General features: G+C 45.8%; 3 protein-coding genes across 9 annotated transcripts in view; 1 reads left to right on the top strand and 2 right to left on the bottom strand.

Moving 5' to 3' along the window:
* LOC123764293 (propionyl-CoA carboxylase alpha chain, mitochondrial) overlaps positions 1-16,776 on the bottom strand; it is a 57,480-nt gene extending 40,704 nt beyond the window's left edge. The window contains exon 1 of one of the 3 annotated variants that reach the window (XM_069315790.1): positions 16,480-16,776. In XM_069315790.1, the coding sequence (XP_069171891.1) occupies positions 16,480-16,527 (48 nt within the window). In that variant the 5' untranslated portion in view covers positions 16,528-16,776. Of the gene's footprint in view, positions 1-7,547; positions 7,682-14,991; positions 15,136-16,479 lie in introns of those variants that run through there. The other 2 variants (XM_069315789.1, XM_069315791.1) reach the window with 2 other exon arrangements.
* Positions 3,437-9,719, top strand: LOC138358219 (uncharacterized). Its single transcript, XM_069315796.1, has 5 exons — positions 3,437-3,641; positions 4,184-4,232; positions 4,473-4,573; positions 7,592-7,768; positions 8,420-9,719. Exons 1-5 carry the CDS (start codon positions 3,558-3,560, stop codon positions 8,531-8,533), a joined length of 525 nt encoding a protein of 174 aa, XP_069171897.1. The 5' UTR covers positions 3,437-3,557; the 3' UTR covers positions 8,534-9,719.
* A 1,373-nt stretch (positions 16,777-18,149) lies between the features above and the next one.
* LOC123764294 (uncharacterized) overlaps positions 18,150-21,837 on the bottom strand; it is a 114,193-nt gene continuing 110,505 nt past the window's right edge. For all 5 annotated transcript variants that reach the window (XM_069315780.1, XM_069315779.1, XM_069315782.1 and 2 more), the window contains 2 exons: positions 20,864-21,045; positions 18,150-20,521 (listed from right to left, as the gene is read on the bottom strand). In XM_069315780.1, coding sequence (XP_069171881.1) covers positions 20,462-20,521; positions 20,864-21,045 — 242 coding nt within the window. In that variant the 3' untranslated portion in view covers positions 18,150-20,461. The remainder of the gene's footprint in view (positions 20,522-20,863; positions 21,046-21,837) is intronic.

Genomic DNA, 21,837 nt, shown 5'->3' with positions numbered 1-21,837 from the left:
CCACTCATCATCTTGTATGCTGTGATCATATCCCCTCCGCTTCTTCTCCAGAATTGTGAAGTCTAATTTCCTTACCCTATCTTCATAGTCCTCCGAGCTCTGGCGCTAATCTTGTTATAAACCTTTATACTTCTTCAGTGTTGGTTGTATGAGTCACGTGGACTTGTGGGCCCATGAAGATGAACTCTCTCGCAGTTGAATCTCTCAACCAATTGACCGTGTCTGCGTGCCTATAACAGCCAATTGACTGTCTGCGTGCCTATAACAGCCAATTGACTGTGTCTGCGTGCCTATAACAGTCAATTGACTGTGTCTGCGTGCCTATAACAGCCAATTGACTGTGTCTGCGTGCATATAACAGCCAATTGACTGTGTCTGCGTGCCTATAACAGCCAATTTGACTGTGTCCGCGTGCCTATAAAAGCCAATTGACTGTGTCTGCGTGCCTATAACAGCCAATTGACTGTGTCTGCGTGCCTATAACAACCAATTGACTGTGTCTGCGTGCCTATAACAGCCAATTGACTGTGTCTGCGTGCCTATAACAACCAATTGACTGTGTCCGCGTGCCTATAACAGCCCCTTACTCCAGTTAACCTTAATTACAGGTGCGCAAGGCATGTACGGACTTGCCCCCTGCCACCTGTTGCTGGCCTCACGCCTCCACATCTGCGGTAGGCCTGAACACACCTGTTTCTTATCGAATTTGAAGCTGTCATTTTGATGATTGTTGACGAACTCCCGTTGATTGTGATCTAGTGATGAGGGTGAGAGCCGAGGGGGGGGGAAGTATTGTGCGTGGTTGGGGCTTATTGATCAATATGATATGCGGGGCTTGTGTTACTCAGCGCTGCTCAGTCTTGAGTGCTCACGCCTGCTGCTACCACCGTGGTGACGTTATCCTGTGCGCCTCTATCGTGTCCTCAGCTCTCTCTTGTGTTGTAACCCAATCAGCACGACCCAGTCATGGCTTATTTTCAATTTTTGGGAACGGTTGCGGTTAGGTTGTGGGTTGGTTGGGATGGGCCCGGGTGTGGAGATACTCATGTGTGTTCTACGAGTGTGTCGTAGGGTTGTGTGTCCTACGAGTGTGTCGTAGGGTTATGTGTCCTACGAGTGTGTCGTAGGGTTATGTGTCCTACGAGTGTGTCCTAGGGTTGTGTGTCCTACGAGTGTGTCGTAGGGTTATGTGTCCTACGAGTGTGTCGTAGGGTTGTGTGTCCTACGAGTGTGTCGTAGGGTTGTGTGTCCTACGAGTGTGTCGTAGGGTTGTGTGTCCTACGAGTGTGTCGTAGGGTTATGTGTCCTACGAGTGTGTCGTAGGGTTGTGTGTCCTACGAGTGTGTCGTAGGGTTGTGTGTCCTACGAGTGTGTCGTAGGGTTATGTGTCCTACGAGTGTGTCGTAGGGTTGTGTGTCCTACGAGTGTGTCGTAGGGTTGTGTGTCCTACGAGTGTGTACTGGGCGATACTGTGCAATGATCAACAGTAGCTTGTAATTTATAATGTTAGTGAATGTTCAAGGAAGGCTATATTCTCTATATAGATTATATTCTCTCTCAGATTATATCTCTCATACATACGTGCACGCACGCACACACACACACAGTCATAGACGGTTGGAACAAACTAGGAAGGTCGTGGAGGCCAAAACCGTCCGCACTTTGAAAGAGTTATACGACAAAGAGTACTGGGAAGACGGGACTCCACGTGTGTAGCTCTCATCCTGTAACTACACTTAGGTAATTATACACACACACACACACACACACACACACACACACACACACACACACACACACACACACACACACACACACACACACACACACACACACGTATAAGGAGGCATTCAGGTCACTGTACACCACCTACGTGAGACCAGTCTTGTACTATGCCCCACAGTGAAGCCTTCATAAAAAAATAAGAAAACTAGTAAAAGTTCAGAGATTTGCAACAACACTCGCCTCCGAATTCCGAGTAATGGGATGTGAAGAAAGACTGAAAGCACTAGACCTGACGTCGCTAGAAAAGAAGAGAGAGAAGACATGATAGAGATGTATAAAATACTTAACTGGGATTTACAGTGGAAAAGTGGACGTGTTTGAACAAGAAGTCATGGATGGAAGATAGAAAACAGTTGAGCCTCAGAAATGTTAGAAAGTGATTTTGAACATAAGACTAAGAGGAAAATGGAATGACTAAAATGAACAAGGTCTATATAGACGCGAACTCCATTTATAAATTAAATAGTAGTTATCATAGAGGATTTGGACAAGAGTCATTGTTTCATTAGGCAACCAGCCGCTAGAAAGGTGAGGTCCTAGAGCTGAAGCTCGATTCTACCGTCACAATAGGTGAGTAATGACACATACCACCAAAACAAGAGGGCATAGATGGAAGCTTGAGAGTAAGATGAATCATGGAGATGTTAGGAAGGTTCCTGATAGTGTAAGAGCAGTGGCAAGTGGAATGGACTAAAGGAGCAGGATGTAGATTATCTTGGTTATCTTGAGATGATTTCGGGGCTTTTTAGTGTCCCCGCGGCCCGGTCCTCGACCAGGCCTCCACCCCCAGGAAGCAGCCCGTGACAGCTGACTAACTCCCAGGTACCTATCTACTGCTAGGTAACAGGGGCATTCAGGGTGAAAGAAACTTTGCCCATTTGTTTCTGCCTCGTGAGGGAATCGAACCCGCGCCACAGAATTACGAGTCCTGCGCGCTATCCACCAGGCTACGAGGCCCCCTAGAGGGCAAACTCCATTCATGACTCGTAGGTATGATAGAAAAATAATTCAGGAGTCATTAGATTAGACAACCGGCGGCTAGAAAAGCGGGGTCCAAGAGCTACAGATCGGTCCTGCAGGCACAAATAGGCGAAAACACACACACACACCTACACACCTACACGACAGAACTGAAAGTTACAAATCTATAGTCAAGTTTAGTTTAGAATGTAGAGCGTGACCCAGAACCCTGGGAATGTGTACACAGTAGGTACGGCTTTCTCTCATACAAGCTCACTCCCTCCCCTTGTGGGGTGTAGTGAGAGACTGTGTAGTGTAGTGAGAGACTGTGTAGTGTAGTGAGGTAAACTGAGAAACAGTTAGATTGTGGAGTAGAGAAGGAGTAATTATCGACCGTATTGGTAGATGACATGTGCGCGTAATTGATAGTATATAAAATAAGACATAATGTGAAACACATAAAAATGAAAACGTATGTAGCTTGTGATCAATAATAACAGCATACACAGGCCATGACTGTGGGACCCCCACGTAGGGTACATGCTGCAGGGTGAGGGCCAGAGTGGACTCAACATGTACCCTACGCAAGTAGCATGTACCCAACGTGGGTCCCCACGTTGGGTCCATACTACAGGGTGAGGGCCAGAGTGGACACAACACCTGTGACACCTGTGGATCATGTTACAGGTCACATGGCAGACCATGAAGCACAGACGGGACTCGAGATGTGACACCCGATGACTTGTGCGTCCCCTCGCATGGTAGAGGACTCATGGGAGGAGTGAACACGTACTCATCCAGGAGAGTACAGGATGAACGCCGGGTGTGTGGTGGACAGCTGCTGCTGCTGCTGCGAGCTGCCCTGCGGCACTCTTGCCATCACCATTGTCCACTTCGTCAGTATCCAGCCTTCCTTTTCTCTCTTATATTTGTGTGTCATAAATACATACACGAATAAGTTCGTCTATTTCAAGTTCACTTATTCGTGTATTTCTAGTTCACTTTACCATAAAGCTTGCTAGAAGCTTACTTGCAAAATTACTTGCTTGAAGGGATAATATTACTTCTAATTATTAATTGTTTGTTACAAATATATTGTTTGTTTTTTATGATTAAGATGTATTAAAGTATATTGAACGAAGTGCGGAAAAATTATTACGTGGCAAATAAAAATAATGGAATAATAGTTACCTTGAATTTTCAAGAAAAAGATAAGTTTAAAACTAATGAATTGAGACAATACGATGTCTGGGGAGCACAAGAACGCAAGCTCCATCCTATTACACTAAGTTTCTCACAGATACAATTCAGTATTTTGTGAATTCATTGTGCAACTGAACGAGATTTATTATGTGTATAACGCTTCATTATCTGTCACCCTTTCTAGTGTCAAAACAAGTTAATCTGTTTATGAGTCCCTTTACCGTGCCTCTTGTAGATTGGTGAAGCTGCCGAGGTTGGCTTCCTGATCTTCGACCTGTTGAGAGGTAACTATACCCTCAGAACGAATCCACAAGGGCCGTGACGAGGATTCGAATCCGTGTCATGGCCCTTGTGGATTTGTTCATTTGATGCATCACGTTAGTGTGATCTGTGTGTGTATACCCTCAGAATATTACTGCTTATTGTACCTGCCAATTTCTAAGCCATGAACCGTTGAGATAGTGAGAGTTTAAGCGACAATATCCAGCAGAAGGAGGAGGTATAGTGACGCGTGTCTCCTGCAGGAGAAGACCGGTACTTCAGCAGCGCCGTCAGCATCGCTGGGCTGGTGGTCGCTGGAGTCTACCTCCTCACCCTTGTCTGTCTCCTGGTCGGTACCTTAAAGGTCTGTCTCAAGTGTCACCTTCCTCTCCCCTGACCACACAGTTAACACTTGGCTAGACTTGCTATTGCTAGTTTCATATTCACATTATTCTCTCCATGTTCTCATTATGTGTATATCCATGACTATATTTCTCTGTATGGATTGACTTACTCTTATCCATTATATTTCCCTCGTTTACGGTCAAGTTCTGTATTGGATCTCTATGACACCGACAAGCTGTATTACCTGTAATATTTTCAACTGCAGTTCCTGGTATGTTGACTTGTTGCAATGTCGAAGTTGCAGCTGTGATAATGTAGGGGTAGTCTACTAGTGAGTTTCCTTATGTCAGGTCCAGTGTGGTCGCCCCCTGCCACCACACAAGTGTCTACCACCTGCTGTGGGTCTCCTCCAGCTGATAGACACAGAGTAAGATCACAGCACTCACTATCACCTCACACACAGGCTAGAAATCTAACATGGAGAATTGTCACAGAAGCTTCGTGTTGGTCACCAGTACTAACACACTCCTTAATTAACAGGACGCCAAAACCGGGTCTTTCGCCGACAGCGTTTACACAACAACCAGTACCTTCGTCTCAAGGCAGTCCACTACACAATCACTTGGTCTTGTGCAGCCACAGGCTTCGCTTTTTGTAGGTCGGCGCTCGATTCCCGATGGTCCGAGCTGTAGGGCACCGCAGCCTTCCCTCCGTCCTCATACCCCTTCCAAGTGCTACGTAGTCGTACTAATTTGATGCTTTCTCCTGATAATTACCGAATCTTACTTCCTGCCTCTCCTTACCCTTCCTTACTCTTCTTGTCGTTCACGACTGTTGCTTGTGAGAGCTGTAGGTGACGCATCTTGAGAGCGACCCGCTGTCTTCCTGCCCCAGCCTTAGTACAAGTCATTGAGGACGAATACTCAAGATGAGTACAGAGCTCCGAGGTCGAGTGTGTACTCTCTCACTCATGTCACACAGAGCTCCGAGGTCGAGTGTGTACTCTCTCACTCATATCACACAGAAAGAGTGCCCGTTCACCAGCCAATCACACGTAAGAGCACTGTCATCTCATGCCACAGCTAGCCCCTTATTGGCTAAAACGGGTTACATGACATTGTTACACTGGAAGTGACGCCAGAACCCTATAGGGCACCATCTTTTCCGCCCAGAAAAATGCACATTCGCATAAATAAATTTTAATATTAACATTTAAAATAAGATATTATAGCTTAAAAAGTGTATACACTATAGCAGGCACTTGTGTGAGGCAGGGAGAGGCTTGCATGACGTTCAACAAGAACCTCCGCTAACTTGTCATTCCCTGTAGCACAATACCACAGGTATGCCTCTTGCCAATGTCTGGCGCGGGCAGGCCTCTTGCCAATGTCTGGCGCGGGCAGGCCTCTTGCCAATGTCTGGCGCGGGCAGGCCTCTTGCCAATGTCTGGCGCGGGCAGGCCTCTTGCCAATGTCTGGCGCGGGCAGGCCTCTTGCCAATGTCTGGCGCGGGCAGGCCTCTTGCCAGTGTCTGGCGCGGGCAGGCCTCTTGCCAATGTCTGGCGCGGGCAGGCCTCTTGCCAATGTCTGGCGCGGGCAGGCCTCTTGCCAATGTCTGGCGCGGGCAGGCCTCTTGCCAGTGTCTGGCGCGGGCAGGCCTCTTGCCAATGTCTGGCGCGGGCAGGCCTCTTGCCAATGTCTGGCGCGGGCAGGCCTCTTGCCAGTGTCTGGCGCGGGCAGGCCTCTTGCCAGTGTCTGGCGCGGGCAGGCCTCTTGCCAGTGTCTGGCGCGGGCAGGCCTCTTGCCAGTGTCTGGCGCGGGCAGGCCTCTTGCCAGTGTCTGGCGCGGGCAGGCCTCTTGCCAGTGTCTGGCGCGGGCAGGCCTCTTGCCAGTGTCTGGCGCGGGCAGGCCTCACCAAGCACTGGCGGTCACTGCTATTATCGTTTAACTTCATTTTCTTCTTTTCACCAAGTTAAGCATTATTGTTCTGCATTTGTTCTAGTTTCAAACTGATGCATTAGAGGTTATAAAGTGCTGGGGTGCTTCACACAACACCCAGCCTCTAACATTGTTATGTTTGTGTGAGGAAGAACATAAGAACATAAGAACAAGGTAACTATAGAAGGCCTATTGGCCCATACGAGGCAGCTCCTATCTATAACCACCCAATCCCACTCATAAACATGTCCAACCCACGCTTGAAACAATGGAGGGAGCCCACCTGCACCACGTTACTCGGTAATTGGTTCCACAAATCAACAGCCTAAGAGTGTCTGTGTTTGACTGCCCCGCATTACTCCACTCTTTTCCTCTTGTTTCTCTTCCTTTGTTAAACTTTTCTACTTCATCGTGAAGTTTGTGTATCTTGCATTATGTGCAGTGTACAAATGTTGCGTGCGTGCGTGTGTACTCACCTAGTTGTGCTTGCGGGGGGGTTGGGCTTTGGCTCTTTGGTCCCGCCTCTTAACCGTCAATCAACAGGTGTACAGATTCCTGAGCCTACTGGGCCATGTAATACAGTTTCAAATGTAGATATGATAGAGCCCAGTAGGCTCAGGAATCTGTGCACCAGTTGATTGACAGTTGAGAGGCGGGACCAAAGAGACAAAGCTCAACCCCCCCGCAAGCACAAATAGGTGAGTACACACACACACACACACACACACACACACACACACACACACACACACAGACACACAGACACACACACACACACACACACACACACACACACACACACACACACACACACACACACACACACACAGACACACACACAGACACACACACACACACAGACACACACACACACACACACAGACACACACACACACACACACACACACACACACACACACACACACACACACACACACACACACACACAGACACACACACACACACAGACACACACACACACACACACACACACACACAGACACAGACAGACACACACACACACACACACACAGACACACACACACACGGACCAACCAGTAAGGGTGGAGAGAGGTGACCTGGTGGTGCCGCCACCACAGGAGCGCTACAGGTTGATGCTGGCGTGGCTGTGCCTGGAGTGTTGCATCATCGCCGTCATGGGGCTGAGAGCCATCACCTTGTTCGTCAACACCTTGGTGCTCATCGCCGTCCTCACGCTCGCCATCACGCTCCTGCGGCTCTACTTCCTGGTGGTCGTCAGGTCACACATTCTTAACGTAAGTTCCTTCACTGCGTCTCAAGCGATATTTACATGGCATCTTTTGTGTATTATGTTAGCAGATAACTATTGTTATGGTGCTCAACTTGGACTGGTCGGTCCAAGTGGGCCGACCAGTCGGTCGGTCGGTCCAAGAAACCGACCAGAAACAAGAAATTAAGAAACAAGCAGTGTATTGTGAAGACTAACAATAACAAACAGCAGCTCCCTTATGACTGTAATGTCTCCATTGTTCAAACAATTATGTATTAGTGATAGGATCTAATATCTCCATTGCTCAAGCAATTATATATTAGCTTGTTAAGACCAACCATTAATGTATAATGATTCACTGTAAATATATAGCTCTTGAAATAGAACATTCTCTGTAACTAGCGGACACTGACCTTTTGTGCCCTCTGTAATTCTTTTTGCGCTACCGCTCACAGGATGAGTATGGGGTGCACAATAAACTATTCGCCTCCGGCGGCAATAATGAGCAATGCGTCGAGAAGGAACCCGAGAGTACTTCCGGGACACTATTAAACATAAATTAATAAGACAATAGTGACATTGTAGAAAATTTTGAGAGCTTATGTAGATATAATGTAAACTTAACATATCTTTAATATATATATGTTATTTCTTAGTTGATATTTCTTCTTTTCAGCTTAAATATTCGTCAGTGGTGTCACCGCTTCTGACCGACTCCAGCCAGTCCTTGTCGAGCTTGGTGTTTGGTGACCCGAGGCACAGCAAGGCGTCCGAGTACACCAAGCAATGATGACCACCTGGGCCCTCGGTGCCTGGTAACCCCTGGACACATGGAGACAAGTTTCCTGGAGTATACCTTGAGTATACCTGGAGTGGGTTCTGGGAGTTCTTCCACTCCCCAGGGCAGTAATGAAGCCAGATTTGTCTTGTAATAGCTTGGTCAAGAAGATGGCAGCGGCCGGCAGGCCCACAAGTCTATCACAATCCGGCTGGACCAACACTTCCTACATCAACTTATCTACTTGTATCTTGTACACCTGCGTTCAACCTGTGGGAATGGTGCGCATGCTGCCGGTGGCGTTCATCATGACCGCGACTGAACATTCATCAAAAACAATAGTACTGAACAATATGTGAATTCCTCAGAATGATTGGAAAAAGTTCGAAAAACAAGAGATAGACAGAGGAGTGCTGGCCTTAGTGCTGCTGCTGTGTCAGTGGGACCAAGCACACAGCCTTGTCAGTGGGACCACACAGCCTTGACAGTGGGACCAAGCACACAACCTGGTCAGTGGGACCAAGCACACAGCCTTGACAGTGGGACCACACAGCCTTGACAGTGGGACCACACAGCCTTGTCAGTGGGACCACACAGCCTTGTCAGTGGGACCACACAGCCTTGACAGTGGGACCACACAGCCTTGTCAGTGGGACCACACAGCCTTGTCAGTGGGACCACACAGCCTTGACAGTGGGACCAAGCACACAGCCTTGTCAGTGGGACCACACAGCCTTGACAGTGGGACCAAGCACACAACCTGGTCAGTGGGACCAAGCACACAACCTGGTCAGTGGGACCACACAGCTTTGACAGTGGGACCAAGCACACAACCTGGTCAGTGGGACCAAGCACACAACCTGGTCAGTGGGACCAAGCACACAGCCTTGTCAGTGGGACCACACAGCTTTGACAGTGGGACCAAGCACACAACCTGGTCAGTGGGACCAAGCACACAGCCTTGTCAGTGGGACCACACAGCTTTGACAGTGGGACCAAGCACACAGCCTTGTCAGTGGGACCAAGCACACAGCCTTGACAGTGGGACCAAGCACACAGCCTTGTCAGTGGGACCACACAGCCTTGTCAGTGGGACCAAGCACACAACCTTGTCAGTGGGACCAAGCACACAGCCTTGTCAGTGGGACCAAGCACACAGCCTTGTCAGTGGGACCAAGCACACAGCCTTGTCAGTGGGACCAAGCACACAGCCTTGTCAGTGGGACCAAGCACACAGCCTTGTCAGTGGGACCAAGCACACAGCCTTGTCAGTGGGACCAAGCGCACAGCCTTGTCAGTGGGACCAAGCACACAGCCTTGTCAGTGGGACCAAGCACACAGCCTTGTCAGTGGGATCAAGCACACAGCCTTGTCAGTGGGACCAAGCACACAGCCTTGTCAGTGGGACCAAGCACACAGCCTTGTCAGTGGGACCAAGCACACAGCCTTGTCAGTGGGACCAAGCACATAGCCTTGTCAGTGGGACCAAGCACACAGCCTTGTCAGTGGGACCAAGCACATAGCCTTGTCAGTGGGACCAAGCACACAGCCTTGTCAGTGGGACCAAGCACACAGCCTTGTCAGTGGGACCAAGCACATAGCCTTGTCAGTGGGACCAAGCACACAGCCTTGTCAGTGGGATCAAGCACACAGCCTTGTCAGTGGGACCAAGCACATAGCCTTGTCAGTGGGACCAAGCACACAGCCTTGTCAGTGGGACCAAGCACACAGCCTTGTCAGTGGGACCAAGCACACAGCCTTGTCAGTGGGATCAAGCACACAGCCTTGTCAGTGGGATCAAGCACACAGCCTTGTCAGTGGGACCAAGCACATAGCCTTGTCAGTGGGACCAAGCACATAGCCTTGTCAGTGGGACCAAGCACACAGCCTTGTCAGTGGGACCAAGCACACAGCCTTGTCAGTGGGACCAAGCACACAGCCTTGTCAGTGGGACCAAGCACATAGCCTTGTCAGTGGGACCAAGCACACAGCCTTGTCAGTGGGACCAAGCACACAGCCTTGTCAGTGGGACCAAGCACACAGCCTTGTCAGTGGGATCAAGCACACAGCCTTGTCAGTGGGATCAAGCACACAGCCTTGTCAGTGGGACCACACAGCCTTGTCAGTGGGATCAAGCACACAGCCTTGTCAGTGGGATCAAGCACACAGCCTTGTCAGTGGGACCAAGCACACAGCCTTGTCAGTGGGACCAAGCACACAGCCTTGTCAGTGGGACCACACAGCCTTGTCAGTGGGACCAAGCACACAGTCTTGTCAGTGGGACCAAGCACACAGCCTTGTCAGTGGGACCAAGCACACAGCCTTGTCAGTGGGACCACACAGCCTTGTCAGTGGGACCAAGCACATAGCCTTGTCAGTGGGACCAAGCACATAGCCTTGACAGTGGGACCAAGCACACAGCCTTGTCAGTGGGACCAAGCACACAGCCTTGTCAGTGGGACCACACAGCCTTGTCAGTGGGACCAAGCACACAGTCTTGTCAGTGGGACCAAGCACACAGCCTTGTCAGTGGGACCAAGCACACAGCCTTGTCAGTGGGATCAAGCACACAGCCTTGTCAGTGGGACCAAGCACACAGCCTTGTCAGTGGGACCAAGCACATAGCCTTGTCAGTGGGACCAAGCACACAGCCTTGTCAGTGGGACCAAGCACACAGCCTTGTCAGTGGGATCAAGCACACAGCCTTGTCAGTGGGATCAAGCACATAGCCTTGTCAGTGGGACCAAGCACATAGCCTTGTCAGTGGGACCAAGCACACAGCCTTGTCAGTGGGACCAAGCACACAGCCTTGTCAGTGGGATCAAGCACACAGCCTTGTCAGTGGGATCAAGCACATAGCCTTGTCAGTGGGACCACACAGCCTTGTCAGTGGGACCAAGCACACAGCCTTGTCAGTGGGACCAAGCACACAGCCTTGTCAGTGGGACCAAGCACACAGCCTTGTCAGTGTGAAGAACGTCTCAATAACTTGTGCTTCGCTGAAGGAGCTTCCATCCCAGCTAACAGGAGAAATAAACAAAGTGTCCGGAGATGAGAGAGTTCATGGGACTATCCTGAAACTCTAATCTTACTATCAGAAGTAAGAAGCGGTGGAGGCAGGTGTCTTGCGAGGGGTCCGCGTTCGAGTCCATCCTCTGTTCCAGTTCTACTGCCATCACGTTTTTTATGTGATTTCATGTATTTTGTGAGAAATTTTTTAACTGTGAATGTTGTTTGATATGCAAATATATACGTTTTATGTATATGAGTGATATACACTTCTTTTACTTTCCCAGAAAATAGCCAGAAAATTTCCCAGAATATATATATATATATATATATATATATATATATATATATATATATATATATATATATATATATATATATATATATATATATATGTCGTACCTAGTAGCCAGAACGCACTTCTCAGCCTAATATGCAAGGCCCGATTTGCCTAATAAGCCAAGTTTTCATGAATTAATTGTTTTTCGACTACCTAACCTAACCTAACCTAACATTTTCGGCTACCTATCCCAACCTAACCAATAAAGATAGGTTAGGTTAGGTTAGGTTAGGTAGGGTTGGTTAGGTTCGGTCATATATCTACGTTAATTTTAACTCAAATAAAAAAAAATTGACCTCATACATAATGAAATGGGTAGCTTTATCATTTCATAAGAAAAAAAATAGAGAAAATATATTAATTCAGGAAAACTTGGCTTATTAGTCAAATCTGGCCTTGCATAGTAGGCTGAGAAGTGCGTTCTGGCTACTAGGTACGACATATATATATATATTAGTATATTTTGGTAGCAGTCTTTCCTGTAGACATATATTATTAAATATGACCGAAAAAGTAAGATTAATAATTCTAACACGAATTTTCTCAATCTTTCGTACATTTCGTTTCACTGTTGGAGGTAAATCAAAAATCAATTCTCCAAAATTCATTTTTATTTCTAGTCTGACGCGACACGAGCGCGTTTCGTAAAACTTATTACATTTTCAAAGACTTTAGTTCACAAATACACAACTGAATAGAACTTACGCATCTCCGATTTTATATCTACACTTGAGTGAGGTGGAAGGGGTGATGTGGCATTAACACAAGACAGAACAAGATATGGTATTAATAGGGTATTAATTTCATCAACACAAGACAGAACAAGAGTATTAATAGGGTATTAATTTCATCAACACAAGACAGAACACGAAACAATGGATATTGAATAGAAGTGTTTGTAGAAAGCCTATTGGTCCATATTTCTTGATGCTTCTATATTGGAGCGGAGTCTTGAGGTGGGTAGAATATAGTTGTGCAATAATTGGCTGTTGATTGCTGGTGTTGACTTCTTGATGTGTAGTGCCTCGCAAACGTCAAGCCGCCTGCTATCGCTGTATCTATCGATGATTTCTGTGTTGTTTACTAGGATTTCTCTGGCGATGGTTTGGTTGTGGGAAGAGATTATATGTTCCTTAATGGAGCCCTGTTGCTTATGCATCGTTAAACGCCTAGAAAGAGATGTTGTTGTCTTGCCTATATACTGGGTTTTTTGGAGCTTACAGTCCCCAAGAGGGCATTTGAAGGCATAGACGACGTTAGTCTCTTAAACCGTTCTGTTTTGTGTCTGGAGAGTTTCTCATGAGTAGGCTGGCCGTTTTTCTGGTTTTATAGTAAATCGTCAGTTGTATCCTCTGATTTTTGTCTGTAAAAACTGTCTTTTGTCTTTTGTACAGACAAAAATCAGAGGATACAACTGACGATTTACCATAAAACCAGAAAAACGGCCAGCCTACTCATGAGAAACTCTCCAGACACAAAACAGAACGCTTTAAAAGAGACTAACGTCGTCTATGCCTTCAAATGCCCTCTTGGGGACTGTAAGCTCCAAAAAACCCAGTATATAGGCAAAACAACAACATCTCTTTCTAGGCGTTTAACGATGCATAAACAACAGGGCTCCATTAAGGAACATATAATCTCTTCCCACAACCAAACCATCGCCAGAGAAATCCTAGTAAACAACACAGAAATCATCGATAGATACAGCGATAGCAGGCGGCTTGACGTTTGCGAGGCACTACACATCAAGAAGTCAACACCAGCAATCAACAGCCAATTATTGCGAAACTATATTCTACCCACCTCAAGACTCCGCTCCAATATAGAAGCATCAAGAAATATGGACCAATAGGCTTTCTACAAACACTTCTATTCAATATCCATTGTTTCGTGTTCTGTCTTGTGTTGATGAAATTAATACCCTATTAATACTCTTGTTCTGTCTTGTGTTGATGAAATTAATACCCTATTAATACCATATCTTGTTCTGTCTTGTGTTAATGCCACATCACCCCTTCCACCTCACTCAAATGTAGATATAAAATCGGAGATGCGTAAGTTCTATTCAGTTGTGTATTTGTGAACTAAAGTCTTTGAAAATGTAATAAGTTTTACGAAACGCGCTCGTGTCGCGTCAGACTAGAAATAAAAATGAATTTTGGAGAATTGATTTTTGATTTACCTCCAACAGTGAAACGAAATGTACGAAAGATTGAGAAAATTCGTGTTAGAATTATTAATCTTACTTTTTCGGTCATATTTAATAATATATATATATATATATATATATATATATATATATATATATATATATATATATATATATTATATATATATATATCGTACCTAGTAGCCAGAACGCACTTCTCGGCCTACTATGCAGGGCCCGATTTGCCTTATAGGCCGAGTGATTTTCTTGATTTTCAATAAATTGTTTCCAATTAATTTATTTGATTATTATTATATTATATTAAGACCATCATTTAGTGACTTAATTGTGTTAGTTTAGGTTAGGTTAACCTAGGTTAGGTAGGGTTGGTTAGGTTCGGTCATATATCTTCGTTAGTTTTAACTCAAATTTAAACAAATTAACTTATACATAATGAAATGGACAGATTTATCATTTCATAAGAAAAAAAATAGAATTTCTACAAACATATGATTACAAACACAGTAACTTAATCATTATCGTAGCAATGAGTAAGTTTTCATTGGCGGGTCTTCCGTAAAAATAATTTTAGTTCTAACCTTCTACATCATCACATATAACAACAGTCCCGAATGCTCGGATGGAAAGAATTAGTCAACAAAAGGCAGTTGAGCCGCTACCATGTCAACATCTCCCACTAAACAACTGCAGAAGCATATAGAATATCAAGTCTTGGTCATATACAAGTTAATGATGATAAACATGATGAATAAGTTCGTGATAAACATGAGTAAATTTAAATCCGTAACATATTTTGTATTTATTGAGCATTTTTTAGTATTGTTCTGCTCCATAGCCACTCTTTGGTTTGTTTCATACATTGCTACAACGTTGGAAAAATTATTTGAAAATTATTATATATATATCAAAAGGTAAAACTGTAAATCAGAATTAATAATAGAGGCGGTGTACCTGTGTTTCTCTTGTAGTGTGTGAGGGTGGCTGGGCTTCCTGTGTTGGTGGGTACTGTACGTGGTGTCGCTGCAAGGTCATGCGTGCATCCTTAATGGGCGCTGGAGCAGCACTGACCCCGCTGGCGGCCTCCCGCCAACACTCGCACGCTCTCTTACGTCACAACAGTTGACGTACTGCACAGATTTCAGATTTATTTATTATGAACGCCAAAAAGAGATCCTCGCTGCCTGCTTTCACAAGACGTGTCTTTATCATCCCTGTTGCTATAGTTGGTTATTACGTCTAAATTGTCCCAGAAACTGCAAAAAGTGACGATTGCTTTCACATTTTTATCTGAAATTTAAATTGCTCTTCTCTAGTGTCTGTGATGGCTAAGACAATTTTATTGCTTTCTTGCGGTCGGTCATCTTGTATATTACTGTTTAAAGCAAATCGTTAAAGTAACTGAATCTTACGGCTTTGTTGTTTGAGGCTTTGAGTTATACTATAACGACTCCCTCACACACCCACCTTGGTGTGTGGGAGGGTACTTAACATCCTTGTACTAGGATTTCAGCCCAGTAACAACATTCATCCTCGTCTAATGTGAGCGTTATTTCCCTCTCAGATCCTTATGGATTGACACAGAATTCATTTAAAGTTACAAGGCAAACGAGAATTTATTTTGGGGGTAATAATACATATCCCGGATGTTGTGATACCGGTTTATATTAAACAAGATTCCAATGTGGCGAGGAAGGGACTGCTCAAGAGTTAGGTGGGGATGACGTCCCCATTGCCAATCAGGAGAGGTTGGACCTCTCAACTAACCTTAAATGTACTGGAAGGAGGTTAGCATTAGGCTAATCTCCCTCCAGCATATATAAATTTGCATATGAGATTTTCAAGGGGTGTCTTGAATTGTTTGAGTAATGGCACGTGGTATGCAAATATACCTGTCTCCGGAAGTAGCTATTGAGTAATTAAGAGTTTGAGTAATATTATTGTAGGACACCATATTGATGATCGGGTTTGGGGAGTTCTGAAACTGTCAACACAGCCTCTGACACGCGAGCACTGTTGTCACTTGTTGCATAACTTGAAGCTTACCTCGGTCTGTATGCCTGAATGGGATAAATATGGAATCATGTTGACTTTCGTTTTTTATGTAATCTGGAATTGCCTTTATGTGATTGCCTTAATAGTATTTAGTGAATCTGCAAAGTTATGGTCAGGAGTAAAGCCTATTGAAGCAGACTTAAGAAATGTGGCAACAGCTCTAGCAGAGATATTGAGCCGAGAATCCACATAGGATTCACATAGTGAATCCTATGTACGGATGGGGTAACCCATCAACGTGACTGTCGACGGAATAGGAGATTGAAAGATGAAGAGCGATGGACCGAGTCCCGTTCGAGACCCCACGCCACCGGCCAGACATAGCAAAATGAAAAGAATGAACTACTGGACAATTCATTCGGAGGGACACCACTGCCTCATACTTACGTTAGTAGCGACGAAGCAGCCCCTCCGAAAACTCGAAGGGTACTCCATGAAGCGCTACATCTTGATAAACAACCAAGGAGCTGAACTTCACAAGCGCGCGATGGGTCGTGAGGAGCTGCACCCCACAGACATCCGCCACATTCACCCGGAGCATATCCAGGATTACCACTTCCACAGCGAGGTACGACGCCCTGCCTGAGAATTCGAGGATAACCGTCTCCTTACGGCGGATTGGGGGAAGGAGGAGGAGGGGTCCCAATGACGCCAAATACAAACAGCCAGAGGGCCGCGCCCCCGGCCCAGACACTGCAACAGCCGGGTCAACACTGGGAGCAGGGCGCAACACACACCCGGGTCAACACTGGGAGCAACACACACCCGGGTCAACACTGGGAGCAGGGCGCAACACACACCCGGGTCAACACTGGGAGCAGGGCGCCACACACAGCCGGGTCAACACTGGGAGCAGGGCGCAACACACACCCGGGTCAACACTGGGAGCAGGGCGCCACACACAGCCGGGTCAACACTGGGAGCAGGGCGCAACACACACCCTCACCCAACGACCTCTGGTGGCCGACAACACAGTCTGCCCCGCGAGCAGTGTTGTCACTTGTCGCATGACTTAAAGCTTACCTCGGTCTGTATGCCTGAATGGGATAAATATTGAGTCATGTTGACTTGTATTAAAGCAGGCTGTTAAGAAATATGGCAACACCTTGAGCAGGGATATTGAGCTGAGAATCCACATAACAGTTTGTACCTCATTTAAGCCACATTGTTGAATCCAACTATTTGTTGCTACTGCTGTCTCCAAGAATTAATTGTTTTAACATAAATTTATTACTGACAGGTAGGTTAGATTGTTTGTATTGCAAACATTGCATTGCACTGTTGCACGTTCACCGTGTTGAGTTGTTGCAAGCATAGTGTACTGTATTGTTGCAAGTCTGCTACACTATACTCAAAAGATTTGACCACATCATATGTAATTAGATTTAATCCCTATCAAATCATTGTGATTAATTCAATTTCTTTCTTCTATTCCAACAACGTACATGGATGACAATATTTTATTTCCCAAATATGAAACTTCTTTATAAAATATGAGAAAGCTTTTCAAGTTTATTAAAATACAGAATCAGTTTGTAAATACACTCAAGAGGGTGAAGGAACCGGAGAGGATAGACAATAGTTTAGAAGGATGTAACGTAATATACTTTATTTACACTTAGGGAGACTTAAACAGTCTTCCTAAATGCAAGGAGCAAGTCAAAATACCGGGGCTGAACATCAGATTCCCAACCCACACATCTGTAAATAGAGGAAGTGTCGTTTCGGTCCGTCCTGGCCCGAAATTTTATTTGATAATGATCCATCATGGACCAAAACGTATTCACTTCCTTTAATCTCCATAATTAATCGAGAGAAAATGTATATATATCTTAGGATAACTGTATGTCATCCAGTTACACTTTTCTTGGGCGTCTCCCACGGCGCTGTTACATTTCTTGTTAACCTGTCCACTGACTTGGTCGTTATTGCATGGGTGACATGTATAGTGACCTTGTGTATAGTGACCTCATGTCCCCCTCACCACAATGTAAGGGGGGTGTGGGGGTCATCCGGTGACTTTAACTGTATGCAGGAGAGTAAATGACACACACAACATTGTTCCAGGTCCTCTTTATTATGTACAATATAAAAATAGATTCTGGGCTCGAGGATGATGGAGCACATCTCAGACCTTCATGTGCTAACCCTCAAGGGGGAGAGGGGTCTCACCCTCAAGGGAGAGGGGGTCTCACCCTCAAGGGGAAGAGGGGTCTCACCCTCTAGGGGGGAGGGTGGGTCAATGGTTTACAGTTGTACAATAATGGGTGTGTGGTTTACACTGACAAAATTGTCTCAAAACCGACCTCTCGCTGACTTGTTAATGGTATTATCATTCTCATAAAGGTTACTGACTTAGCTCAACCTCATTCCCTTAGACCACATAGACTATCAAAAAATAATTATTTGGTTAGTAGGTTTCCAGCCTCTTAAAAAAGTGGCAGAAATTATATTATTTATTTATTTTCCGCATGAAAAATGTCTCAGGCTCAACAAATTCAAATATGTACTTATAATGCTTCCCTCTTGACAAGCGGTCATAACTGTCAATCATTACTCAAATATTGTAACTGTCAATAATTATTCACATGTCATAACTGTCAATCATTACTCTCTCATTAACGTGTGGACAGGTGAGCTTGAGAGGTGGTAGAGACTTAGGACTTAAGAAAGTCGCTTAAATTGTGAGAAATTTATCTCGAACTACACAAACATATTTTAAGACGATTAAGTTCATAAATCTTGTGACTGATAAAACAGACACAATGTAAGTATTAAGCGAAGTTCTTGAAATCCCGGGGATGGTTAGCTCCGGGAACACCAGCGACCCTGGCGGTAGTTAGAACTACCTGCTGGGTGCTGCAGGGGACGCGCTGCTTCATACCACAGCCAGGTACCCATCTTCAGGTACCCGCGGCCAGGTACCCACCTTCAGGTACCTGTGGCCAGGTACACACACCAGACTTTCACTCAACGCTTGATGCCAATGTCACGCACCAAGTAACTGCTGTTTAAAAGCCGTATGCAAGAAATCTTACCTAATTTGGCCTTTGGTGTGTGTGTGTGTGTGCGTGTGTGTGTGTGTGTGTGTGTGTGTGTGTGTGTGTGTGTGTGTGTGTGTGTGTGTGTGTGTGTGTGTGTGTCACTACAAGATATTATATACATACATATATATATTTTAGAAAATACTATATTACAGTCAATTTTACATGGTATTCTCAGAGTACCAATATTTCAGGTAATTAACCTTAAAGTAACATTTATCATCTCAATGTATCACAGTGTGGGGAGAACCCTGACGTTCTCCCGCACCTGGAGGCTTCCCACAGCTATCTTGGAAGTTAGTAGCAGCCATTTGCAAGGTTGAATACATTCACTTATTGTCTTAGGTTGTTTGTGTGTTTGGGTCCACATTTCCTGGCAGGAATATGTCTGCCATTGGCCGCTCCGGAGACTACCAGCCGAGGAAACGCTTGACTTTCCCGGGCTGGTGTGGGTGGGGAGGGGGTTGGGGGGGAGGTCAGGTGGCGGGGCAGGAGGAGTCCAGAGGCGGGAGAGGACTGTACGCCTCAGGGCGGCCGACGGTTAAAAAGGGTCCACGCTGAGGCGTTTCCAGGTACAGAGGTGGGATGTGGGACGAAGAAAGCAACTGGGGATGAAGCTGTGTCGCAGGAACTTTGAGGAACGGATGATGAGAGTGTGCGTGTTGCGAGGAAAAAATCTCGGATTTAGAGAGTTCGGGGGAAGGAATCTGACGAGGAGACAGTTGAGGAGAAGAAGGAGCAGGCGAGAGACTATAATGGAGAGAGGAGTCAACAGAACCATCTTCTGGAGTCGGGCTATGGTGAGAATGTTCAGGAGAGACTGTGGATGGACCGTCATCAGATGAAGAGTTTTGACTGGGAGATTGTGGAGTCAGAGAGCGTTGAGGAGAAGGCTCTTGAGAAGCAGAAGAGTCCTGTGAAGGGGGACTCTCGTGAGAAGATAGTTGAGAGGAAGATGTATGGTCTTCTGGACACATATCTTGGTTAGAAAGATTATCTCTCGGAGAAACGCTTTGGCAAGGAGACTGTTGAGAAGAGTACTGGGGGCCATGTTCGTCGTGAGAAGAACTAAGATTAGGAGTCAAGTCAGGAGGAGGAGGAGGTAGCTGCTGGGCTGGAAGCTGATGAGGAACAGGGTAAGCATACTCGCGAGCGGACGGGAGCGCTTCGCTATAGTCAACCTCGGGAAAGGAAGGAAACACCACAGGAAGAAGCTCGGACTGTACGTTCAAGGACGGGATCTGAGAGCGAGGCTGGGATGCTGAGCTACCACCAGCGTCAGGGGGAGGGAGGGGAGGGAGAGTCGCCGGAGCGGCGGCTAATTGTCAGCATGATCCATCAGAGTCCGGGTGGTGGGAGAGCTCCTGGTGCCGCCGCCACAAGTTCTGCAAGGCAACACAACAAAGACGTGAAACTGCACAGCAAAAATTTCACACACAATACACGAGGAAGCTTGCTGGGGGGATGAACATAAGATAACAAATCCAGACAAATGGCTAGCAAGATAGAAGAACTTTTATTAATTTATATATTTATATGCAAGAAGGTACATTGGGTTTGTGAAGATATATAGCATGGTATTTACATTCTTGTAAAGCCGCTAGTACGCACAGCGTTTCGGGCAGGTCCTAAATCTAACAGATAATTTTAAGTAGGTAAATTCTAGCAGAATTTATAAGATGATAACAGGTACATTGTAAACTAAGATAAACCTGACACAAACTCACTTGACGGAGAGAGGAGAGACTCTTGAGGATGACCCACTTATCAGGGGAGACTAGAGGCTCAGAGAGCGACCTGGGCTCACCCGAGGACCTCCTGCCGGACTCGTACCCGGAGGAGGTGACGCTCACGGTGCGGACGTCTTCATCCTGGCCGGAGGTGGCGCTCCCAGGCCGCGACGACACACCTGCAAGAGCGGAAATAACACCATCATGCAGAAAGGAGCGTCTCCTGGGCACCGTGTGGCCAGGGTAGAGGGGACAAGACCGCCACAGTGAAGGAGGAGAGAAAGTCTTGTGCTTCATCACCAAAGGATACCTGATCAACCAGGCTGATTCATACGTCAGGCTGCGAGCAGCCGCGTCAAACAGCCTGGTTGACCAGTCCAGCAACAAGGAAGCCTGGTCGACGACCGGGCTGCGGGGACGCTAAGCCCCGGAAACACTTCAAGGTAACTTCATCTAGTAGGGGAGGAGGAGACGAAGTGTGTCGTCGTAATGGTCGAGCTGGGAGAATCCCGGGCGCTCTGTCTGGGCCAAAATGTTGTGAACATTGAGCGCAATTGCTAAAACGTCACCCTCCAGCTGCTGCTCTGTTACAACAATTAGTGCACCATGTCCCGAATTTTGGGAACCATAAACATACAATCATTTCATTGCAAAAGAGTTAATAATATGGATTTCTTTTTGTTAATCTGTTCCAGAGCCTAAATTGGAAATACCGAATTTCACATTAATTTAAATTTGATATCGATCTCCAACCGAAACTTTGTATCAATAAGATATAGTATATATTACATTTACTTACAGTTGACTATATATATATATATATATATATATATATATATATATATATATATATATATATATATATATATATATATATATATATATATATATATGCAACAATGATCACAAAAACACTGATCCAAGTATGCAGAATAACCACATATGAAAAATAGAAAATGCTTAACGCGTTT

This window comes from Procambarus clarkii, chromosome 82 (assembly GCF_040958095.1).
Source record: "Procambarus clarkii isolate CNS0578487 chromosome 82, FALCON_Pclarkii_2.0, whole genome shotgun sequence".
Lineage (NCBI taxonomy): Eukaryota > Metazoa > Arthropoda > Malacostraca > Decapoda > Cambaridae > Procambarus > Procambarus clarkii.
Note: the sequence above shows the minus strand (reverse complement) of the source record. Positions and strands in the feature narration are given on the sequence as shown.

Bases quoted from the DNA above. Each gene is read 5' to 3' on its own strand.
- LOC138358219 (XM_069315796.1), top strand. From the start codon at position 3,558: ATGAACGCCGGGTGTGTGGTGGACAGCTGCTGCTGCTGCTGCGAGCTG. The intron at 4,233-4,472 runs GTAACTATACCC...TGTCTCCTGCAG, and splicing joins GATCTTCGACCTGTTGAGAG to GAGAAGACCGGTACTTCAGC. The intron at 4,574-7,591 runs GTCTGTCTCAAG...CCGCCACCACAG, and splicing joins TCCTGGTCGGTACCTTAAAG to GAGCGCTACAGGTTGATGCT.